Source organism: Misgurnus anguillicaudatus, chromosome 7, assembly GCF_027580225.2.
Source record: "Misgurnus anguillicaudatus chromosome 7, ASM2758022v2, whole genome shotgun sequence".
Classification (NCBI taxonomy): Eukaryota; Metazoa; Chordata; class Actinopteri; order Cypriniformes; family Cobitidae; genus Misgurnus; species Misgurnus anguillicaudatus.
The window spans coordinates 33088098-33098650 of record NC_073343.2 but is presented as its reverse complement, the minus strand read 5'-3'; the positions used below and the strand labels follow the sequence as shown (position 1 = coordinate 33098650).

Here is a 10553-nt window from a genome sequence, read left to right as displayed (position 1 = left end):
ACAGGGTACAAAAACACTTATTTTAAAAATTAGAGGTGTGTGGGGGCCTCCAAATATCTAGAACCGGACCTGTCAACAATACTACAGTGCGAATGAAGGTTACAGCCTCTATCTTTGCGTGTACATTAGGGCGGTGTTATGCAAATTTCAGTATGACGTCCAACTGCAGCGGTGTGTTTGATTAAGACGTTTACGAAGGCGTTGGTGAGGCTTCACTTTTAAAAAGAAGATCTTTTTGGGTTTAAAACTTTAACTTTGCAACTTTATAGATCTTCTTTATGCACAGAAATCTTTTAACATTCTGAAAACAAAGGAAAACATCTTATCGTAGGGTCATACGACTCCTTTAAAACTCTTCTCACAAACACTGCACAGGTAAAGTTTCTCTCCAGTGTGAACTCTTTAATAAACTATGAAATGAGATTGATCAGAGAAGCTGAAGAATGACGTCTCTCATGGTTTTTAAAGGAACCCAACCAAGTAAATGTCTTTTCACACTTAGAGCATTTGTAAGGTTTTTCACCTGTATGAGTTCTCTGGTGTCTCACTAAACTTTGACGCCGATTAAAACTCTTCCCACAAACACTGCAGTGATGAAATTTCTTCGCTCCAGTGTGAACTCTCTGATGAACTCTGAAATTAGATGGATCAAAGAAGCTTTTTCCACAGTGAGAGCAGACGTAAGGTTTCTCTCCTGTGTGAAGTCTCTGGTGGACTTTTAAGTAATTCAATGTGGTAAACTTCTTGTCACACTGAGAGCATTTGTAAGGTTTTTCACCTGTATGAGATCTCTGGTGTGTCCCTAAATCTTCACGCCGATTAAAACTCTTCCCACAAACACTGCAATGATGAGGTTTCTCTCCAGTGTGAACTCTCTGATGAGCTCTCAAATTACATAGTTCAGAGAACCTATTACCACAGTAAGAGCAGACGTAAGGTTTCTCTCCTGTGTGAACTCTCTGATGAACTCTAAAACGAGATGATTCAGAGAAGCTTTTTCCACATTGAGAGCAGACGTAAGGTTTCTCTCCAGTGTGAACTCTCTCATGGATTATCAGATGAGATGTATCACTGAAAAGTTTATCACAGTATGAACATGGATAGAGTTTCTCTTGAGAGTGTGTTTTTTCATGTCGCTTTAAAGAGGATGACTGTTTGAAGGTTTTTCCACATTGACTGCACTGATACGGTCTCTCATTGGTGTGTGAACGCACATGTTTCTTCATATTGGATTGGTAGTTGAATGTCTTCTCACAGTGAGGACACTCATACAGTTTCTCTTCTTTGTGAAGTCTCTGATGAACATCAAGACTTTGTTTGCTGCTGTAGTATTTGCCACATTGAGTGCAGTAGAAAGGTTTTTCATCACCGTGTGTCCTCATGTGGCCTTTCAGCTGAAATAAGAAATCAAAATCCTTCCCACATTGTTTACAGTTAAACAGCTTCTTCTTCGTCTCTCTTTGCTCTTCTGAATGAAGTTTCTTCTCTTGAGTTTGTGCTGTCAGTCGCTCTTCTGATGTTGAGGACGTTATTTCTCCATCACAACATGATTCACTCTTCACGTCTGAAAGAAACAGATACAATTAAATTCTCTTTTCACTTTTATTTACACAAAGAAGGATAAATTGAGATTCTGAATCTTTTTCTATATTCACACAAAAGGGTGTAAGGCTAATTTCCTGAATAAAGATAGCTCCTCCCCAAAGAACACAGCACGGGTGCACAGTGAGTGCTCGGGAAAACAACTCTGCCATTGGGTGAATGGATGATTATATTATTTTTCCCTTACAAGGACTTCTCACACTGTGCTTAAAGGGATAGTTCACTCAAAAATGAAAATCATGTCATTAATGACTCACCCTCATGTTGTTCCAAACTTGTAAGACCTCCGTTCATCTTCAGAACACAGTTTAAGATGTTTTGTATTTAGTCTGAGAGCTTTCTGACCCTTTATTGAAAATCTATGTACGGTTTACTGCAGAAAGGTAATAAAAACATCATCAAAGTAGTCCATGTGACATCAGTGGGTCAGTTAGAATGTGTGAAAATACATTTTGGTCCAAAAATAACTCAAATTATGACTTTACATAGCATTGTCTTCTCTTCCACATCTATTGTGAAGCACATCGTGAGACTTTAGTCACATGACTGCATTGACGCAGATGAAGTGTTATCTGGTGCGCCCCAGCTGCTGTTTTTGGGTTTTTTTGGCTTTGTTTACAGTCTGAGGGAGACGCAGACTGTAAGTTTGGGAACAAAAACTTGCCCGCGCGTCACAAGAGACGCAGGAGAAAAGGCAATGCTGAATAAAGTCGTAATTTTTGTTATTTTTTGACCAAAATGTATTTTCGATGCTTCAACAATAATAATAATAATAATAATTAATAATTTATAGATTTTTAATGAATGGTCAACAAGCTCTCTGACTAAAAATTAATAATCTTAAACTGAATGACATGAGGGTGACTCATTAATGACATTATTTCATTTTTGGGTGAACTATCCCTTTAACCCTGGGTAATCTTCATTCAAACCCCGCTTTTAACCCCGTTATCCCTGGAATTAATTAATATGAATTGGATGATGTGTGAGATGTCTTTTTAATATTAGACCCCTTTTGACCTGTGTTGGTTCTTGAAGTCCCACTTTTGCTCCCATACTATAATTAAGATAATATACCTTATACATACATACATATATGGGTGATTCTCACGAAACCATTGAAACACCACGGCACTAATGATTTTAGCTTTAAAATGTGTAATATAGTAACATTAAAAAGCATCAGAATTAACACAATACTGTGTTCTACCTTGCACAATGTGTGATTTCAACATAAGAATTTATAATTGTAAATTTTATCTCATTTTCTGCTGAAATTCTCATTACCGCAATGTGTCCGGCTGTGTTTGAACATGCGTTATGTTGTAATTTAATCAAATTAACACAAAAATATTAAGAAAAAAAATAAATGGATGTTTTGCTGGACTACTTTAGATGACAGAAAAAATATTTACTGAATATTCATGTATTATAATAATGAAGAAAAAGTAGGAAAATGATGTGTCCATGCCTGATGTTCTCATCCTCCGCAACACTTTTTGAGAACAGTTTAAGCACACATACAGAATTTTAATAAAGTTTGATTTTGAGTGACCAAGCACATGGACCAGTTACTTCAAGATGGATACCAGGTAACATTTTTTTACAGTTAATTTGAAATATTGTCTTGTCAGAATGCTTACACGACATTTGGATTATCATTACCGCAACAGATGCTTATTAAATGTTAATTTAATTAATAGAAGCATAATACTTTGATTTTAAATGCACGTGCAGAATCTCCAAATTATGTTCTTTCAGGTTTGTCATGTCATTTTGAAAATATGTCAGTGTTGATGTTTTCTGACTGTTGCTGTAATGAGATTTTTTAGGACTAATTTTTAAAATTATGTTACAAAAAGTGTTAAATGATAAGTAAAAGTTTTTAAATTAATGTTCCCATTTACTCCAGACTTTGTTTTTCAATGTCTGATGGGAAAAAAGTAAATTTAAGCAATTTTTACATTTTCATGGTTGACATTTTTAAAACCAAGTTTTCGTGAGAATCACCCATATATGTATATATGTGTGTGCGTGCGCTGTTATATTTATATATAATGTTTAACATTTGACAGGTACGGTGGAACATTGGTTTGACTTTTCTCAACCAATCAGAATAGCGACACAATGGTATAAACATAATTATTATACACAGTACACACAAACACACATATGATGAAACAAAAACACTTATATTCTGCAAACAATTAGTCATGATTAATTGTTTGGTCGTTTGGTTAGCGAGTTTGTTACTTAAAACCCTCTTTCATAAATCAGGTACTCCAATGACAGTTAAAAAAATACAACAATAAAAGTGAACACATACCTGAGAGAATAAAGTCCTGACCATCATTATGATCGTCTTCATATTCATCTGCTGTGGGTTCTGTTTTTATCTCCATCATCAGGTTCTTGCAGTCGATGAGTTTAACTGAACACATCTTCATTGTGGTCTGCAGGATCTGTTGATGTTCTCCAGCGTTACAGACAGAATCCAGAGACTCTGTGGAGGTTTGATCCTCCTGTAAGCTCTGTTTACTGTCACACACTGTAGTGTACTGAGTGTTTGTGGGCTTTGACTCAGTATAATCGAGTAAAGTGAGACTGAGCTCTGAGTTCTGTGTGTGTCTGGATTTCTCTTCAGAGAGTTTAGAGTCCAGCAGTGTCTGTGGTGTGCGGCTCTGATCTCTGCTCATCCACACTGAATCCAGACGTCCATCAGTCAAATACACTGAAGATTCACAACAATCCACATCCTAACAACACACAGAGTAAGATTATAATGATTTGATGTTGTCTGATTCAGGTAAAGGATGTTTAAGCTGTACAAACCTCTCTCTTCAGTCCTTCATCTCCTCTTAACCTCAACTTTGTCTCCAGTAACGCCACCTCTTTCTTCAGCTGAGAGATTTCTGTGATGAAATCCTCAATATCCAGCATAGACAGATCAGTTCCTACTGATTTACAGCACATCACATCCATCTCATCTCTCATCATCAACATCTCAACACAAGCCGGAGTTTACATTCAATAAAACACTCAAGAGAGAAAAACACGGAGGAAACACAAACATATCATACGCGAGCTCTTTCTTCTTCGGTTTTATTGGCGGTTGGTCGCCACCTGCTGGACTGGAGTGTGAGCAGCAGATTAAATAAATAAATAAATAAAATGAATCTAGCCCATTATAATTTGTCAATTAATTTAGACAGTGGTACTTGTACATCAACTCTTTCATGCTTTATTGAGCTTTTTGCCAAGCCATCCACAATTTCATAACCTTCCACTACTACATAGGCGAGAACCCAAAGAAATGAGACCTCTAGCCCCCTGTCATGGAGTGTAAGCAACTCAAGTTACTTTTTGGTTATTTTTAACCATAAAATGATGTACCCATAACGTTACAAGGTGATTCTTTTTTTAAATAACCTAAACAAACGAAACTAATTTTTACTGAATGTTGTTTATCAGATTTTTTGAGAAAATTAAGTGAAAACATAATTAAACGCATAATTCCTGTAGTGAGCTATTGTTTTGCAACAATCAAGATATAACAATTAAAACTCACGTCACTGAATAAAACCCAAATGATTTTGTGAGGAAATGAAGTGAAATAATAATTTAACCCATTCTTGAACCTGTGTGAACTCGCATCATTTAAAAACTGACAGTGATTTAACAGTATAATAAAAAAATAGCGGTAAACATCTGAGAACGAATATATATTTCTGTGATTTACGATCAATTTGACACGTCTATATGAAAAGAATATGATGCTTGATTTATGTTTACTTCAAATTTCTACTGAGAGGAGTTATTTATTCTATTTCAATTCCAAACGCGACAATAAACATGATCGAGATTATATGTTGATATAGTTTACAGATATATGGTTGATATTTTCCTAACAATAAAGCAATGCTACAAGGTGCCCACATTTTTTTATGAAAACCGTGGACGTTTTATTGCTCAATTGTCAAAATATTGAAATCACGTTTCTATTAATTAAAAACGGGGAACAAAACATTTTGTGTTTTAATTGTATTAACTCAATAAATTTTTGTGGACTAGATCAAATTGTATTAAATTCTAACTTTTATTTTTTACAATGCACAAATATGACACACACAAATGAAAGTTTCATCAAAGTTACTACTTCAGCTGATTTCATGTGGAACAGAAAAAAATAATGCAAAAGGTAAACATATTTGAGAACTTATTTACTAAGTGCTTTTTCATCATTCATATTTGGTTGTGTGATCAATAAATTTATACATTAACACATTTTATCACTGTGGTGTGACAAACTCAGAACACATTTAATATCTGACTTTACATGGACTTTAAGTAAGCCAAAGAGAGATGCCTGCAGACATAGTCAAGGTGGGGATGCTTTTCTTTCTTTGTTCCCAACAAATGAGAGTTCGGCAGCACAAAAGGCGACCAAGGTTTAGTTGTGTTCTCGATGGTCTGACTATCTTTGTGCAACTAGAAGAAGGTTTTGCAGGTGTACAGCAAACACAGACCATACAAATTGTTTCACAACATTCTCGTGATGTTAATAAAAACCTTGAGATGGAGGCCATTGTAGACAGTGCCGACATAAGATTTAAACATGAAAGTATTGTAGAATAGAATAACTAGAATAAAATGAATCATATAAAAGAACAGCAAGAAGTGAACGATAAAAAGATCAAATCAATTGAAATACTGTAATAAATTTAAGACACAAATGTTTGTTTCTGTTTAGTTCTATCAATTGAAACATTTAGTCTTTTTATTAAATTGACGTATTGGGTATATGCTTTTATCCATAGTGACAACATAGCGAGGATAAACTGATATCTGTAATTCAGGACTTCTGTCATTCTGCTTGAACTTAAACTCTCTTTAAGTAGCGATTGTCTTATTTTCACCATGGTGACGTATATCCGAGTGAAACGGCTTCTGAAATGAAGAAATGTAGGGCTGGACTTGATTTCATCCATCGAGAACTGATTGGATCCTTGAAGTTAGGTCATGTTGCTAACTGCTAATCACAGCGATCTTTTCCCGGACCCGCCCACTTGCCATACCATATGACCAGAAGTAAAGAGAGATCGTTTTTATGAGGGGAGGAGATTTGTGATTTTGGTTAAAGATTATGGGGGCACAAGAACTTTTTAAATATAATTCAGTGTGTAAAGAGTTAAAGGCGCTATGATGATTTAAGTGTAGCTTTCCACAAACCCTACAGTGATGAGGTTTCTCTCAAGTGTGAACTCTCTGATGAACTCTGAAACAAGATGGATCAGAGAAGCTTTTTCCACAGAGAGAGCAGACGTAAGGTTTCTCTCCAGAATGAAGTCTCTCGTGGACTTTTAAGGAACCTGACTGAGTAAACGTCTTGTCACAATGAGAACATTTGTAAGGTTTTTCACCTGTATGAGTTCTCTGGTGTCTCAATAAATTTTCACACTGATTAAAACTCTTCCCACAAACACTGCAGTGATGAAGTTTCTTCTCTCCAGTGTGAACTCTCTGATGAACTCTGAATTTTGATGGATCAAAGAAGCTTTTTTCACAGTAAGAACAGACGTAAGGTTTCTCCCCCGTGTGAATTGTCTCATGGACTTTTAAGTAACTCAACCTAGTAAACGTCTTGTCACACTGAGAGCATTTGTAAGGTTTTTCTCCTGTATGAGTTCTCTGGTGTGTCACTAAATGTTCACGCTGTTTAAAACTCTTCCCACAAACACTGCAGTGATGAAGTTTCTCTCCAGAGTGAATTCTCTCGTGGATTTTTAAGTAACCTGACTGAGTAAATGTCTTCTCACATTGAGAGCATTTGTAAGGTTTTTCACATCTATGAGTTCTCTGGTGTCTCACTAAATTTTTATGCTGATTAAAACTCTTCCCACAAACACTGCAGACGTAAGGTTTCTCTCCTGTGTGAACTCTCTCATGGTTTATCAGATGAGATTTAAACCTAAAACATTTATCACAGTATGAACATGGATAGGGTTTCTCTTGAGAGTGTGTTTTTTGGTGTGACTTTAAAGAGGATGACTGGTTGAAGGTTTTTCCACATTGACTGCACTGATACGGTCTCTCATTGGTGTGTAAACGCACATGATTCTTTAAAATGTGTTGGTAGTTGAATCTCTTCTCACAGTGAGGACACTCGTACGGTTTCTCTTCTTTGTGAATTCTCTTATGAACATCAAGACTTTGTTTGCTGCTGTAGTAATTGCCACATTCATTGCAGTAGAAAAGTTTTTCACCACTGTGTCCCTTCATGTGGCCTTTCAGCTGAAATAAGAAATCAAAATCCTTCCCACATTGTTCACAGTTAAACGGCTTCTTCTTCGTCTCTCTTTGCTCTTCTGAATGAAGTTTCTTCTCTTGAGTTTGTGCTGTCAGTCGCTCTTCTGATGTTGAGGACGTTATTTCTCCATCACAACATGATTCACTCTTCACGTCTGGAAGAAACACACGATACAATTAAATTCTCTTTTCACTTTTATTTACACAAAGAAGGATGAATTAAGATTCTGAATCTTTTTCTATATTCACACAGAGACAGAAGACAACTGTCAGTCCTGTTATTACAGCTGAAAAAATATTAATCGTTAATTGTTCGCAGAATTAAAGTTTTGTTAACATTACATCTATATCTATCTATATTTATTTATTTATATTTATTTATTTATTATTATTATTACAGACACATTCAGGTATATATTTAAGAAATATTTTAGTGTGTATGTTATGTGTATATATATGTATTATTATATGTAAATATAAACTAGAGATCAAAGGAAAAAATGTCAAATGCAATGACCCTGCCGGTGAAAATCTGGCTAAAGTCTCAAAATCAAATTCTGCATTGATAATCAAAGTTTGATTTCACCTATTCATCTCAAATATGATTTTAATGTTTGACACGACCTTACTCAGTCTATATTAAAGATATCAAAGTGAAATTTTCTCACAATGTCCTTTACATTATATAGGTTTATTTTATGAAAACAAATTAAAGCACAAACAAACTACTTAAGCAGGATTATGGGTTGCAAATGGGGTGAAAGTGTCTGCTAAATTTCCAGAAACTTTCAAAGGAAACTTCATCTGGGAAATTTTGAAAATATTCCAAATTTGAAACTTGAAAATTTACAGAAATTATTTGCAAATTTAAGAACGTTTATATAAACTATATCATACAATCATAAATCAACATTTTGTTTGGTCATAAGCAGACATGCATCCAAGGTAATACATTTTTGAAGAATCATGATACTTAGCCGTGGATATATTTGATAAAAAATCCTCCAGAAATCGTTCTAATATTAACCTTCTGAAACCTGGTGTGTCCACATATGTGACATCAGATTTTTTGTTGTTCGCACCATAATTCCTAATTCTGTGTAACTGGAACCTGTTGTACACAAACGTGGACATTTACACTGCTTCATGTTCAAAGAAAAATATTTGGTTAATATATATATATATATTGCTTCTTCATAACCCCTAATAGTTGGAAGAAATCTAAAATGCAAGACAAATCAAAGCTTGGGTCTTAAGAGGTTAAACATTTCTGAAGGATTTTTGCTCAAATAAATGAAGGCTTGATGAGCATAAGAGACTTATTTAAAAACATTAAAAGAGTAATGTGTCCAAACTTTTGGGTGGTACAGTAAATCTGTATAATTCTGATAAATCTTGTTTTAAACAAAATAATGCTGCAAGATTTTTTTTACTAAATTTACGTTCCCTGTTATAGCAATTTTTTAAAAGTTTATTCTTATTAACTCCTGTTAATTCCCATCGAAAGTTTCCAGCCAGTATAGGGTCACGTTTTGTAGAGGGTAGTCACATTTTTTATTTTTGCAATGACTTTCACAATCTTTTTTGCATTATATGGTGACACGTCTGGAATGAGATAAAGCACTTTTTGTCGTTTTAAAGCCTATGGCTCAAAATTATATCCTAATCTAATTTTAGATTATAGTCATAACATTTTTTGGTGTTTTGATTAGCAAATTTTTGACTTATGAATCAGGTACTTCAAGGAAAGTTAAAAATTGTAAAAATACAACAATAATTGAGGAGACATACCTGAGATAATAAACTCCTGACCATCATTATGATTGTCTTCATATTCATCTGCTGTGGGTTCTGTTTTTATCTTCATCATCAGGTTCCTGCAGTCCTCCAGTTTAACTGAACACATCTTCATTGTGGTCTGCAGGATCTGTTGCTGTTCTCCAGCGTTACAGACAGAATCCAGAGACTCTGTGGAGGTTTGATCCTCCTGTAAGCTCTGTTTACTGTCACACACTGTAGTGTACTGAGTGTTTGTGGGCTTTGACTCAGTATAACCGAGTAAAGTGAGACTGAGCTCTGAGTTCTGTGTGTGTCTGGATTTCTCTTCAGAGAGTTTAGAGTCCAGCAGTGTCTGTGGTGTGCGGCTCTGATCTCTGCTCATCCACACTGAATCCAGACGTCCATCAGTCAAATACACTGAAGATTCACAACAAACCACATCCTGACAACACACAGAGTAAGATTATAATGATTTGATGTTGTCAAACAGGTAAATGATGTTTAAGCTGTACAAACCTCTATCTTCAGTCCTTCATCTCCTCTTAACCTCAACTTTGTCTCCAGTAACGCCACCTCTTTCTTCAGCTGAGAGATTTCTGTGATGAAATCCTCAATATCCAGCATAGACAGATCAGTTCCTACTGATTTACAGCACATCACATCCATCTCATCATCAACATCTCAACACAAGACTCTGTTTACATTCAATAAAACACTTAAGAGAGGAAAACACTGAAGATACACAAACACATCACGCGCGCTCATTCTTCTTCGGTTTTATTGACGGTTGGTCGCCACCTGCTGGACTGGAGTGTGAGCAGCAAATTAAATAAATTAATGAATAAAATTAACCTAGCCCATTATAT

The 10553-nt window shown here is 35.3% G+C and overlaps 1 protein-coding gene across 3 annotated transcripts; it reads right to left on the bottom strand.

Moving 5' to 3' along the window:
- Positions 1-381: 381 nt before the first annotated feature.
- Positions 382-10488, bottom strand: LOC129418119 (uncharacterized). Of its 3 annotated transcripts, XM_073869763.1 has the most exons (4): positions 10204-10488; positions 9700-10129; positions 6877-8063; positions 382-1220 (listed from the first exon to the last, which is right to left on the bottom strand). In XM_073869763.1, exons 1-4 carry the CDS (start codon positions 10351-10353, stop codon positions 411-413), a joined length of 2577 nt encoding a protein of 858 aa, XP_073725864.1. In that variant the 5' UTR covers positions 10354-10488; the 3' UTR covers positions 382-410. The 3 variants fall into 3 exon arrangements, with proteins under 3 accessions (XP_073725864.1, XP_073725863.1, XP_073725862.1); XM_073869762.1 differs by lacking the exons at positions 6877-8063; positions 9700-10129; positions 10204-10488 and adding exons at positions 3929-4358; positions 4435-4690 and having other exon boundaries at positions 382-1564; XM_073869761.1 differs by lacking the exon at positions 382-1220 and having other exon boundaries at positions 5675-8063; positions 10204-10478.
- Between the last annotated feature and the right edge of the window lie 65 nt (positions 10489-10553).

Bases quoted from the DNA above. Each gene is read 5' to 3' on its own strand.
- LOC129418119 (XM_073869763.1), bottom strand. From the start codon at position 10,353: ATGGATGTGATGTGCTGTAAATCAGTAGGAACTGATCTGTCTATGCTG. The intron at 10,130-10,203 runs GTTTGTACAGCT...GTGTGTTGTCAG, and splicing joins ATGAAGGACTGAAGATAGAG to GATGTGGTTTGTTGTGAATC. The intron at 8,064-9,699 runs GTATGTCTCCTC...TGTTTCTTCCAG, and splicing joins TCAGGAGTTTATTATCTCAG to ACGTGAAGAGTGAATCATGT.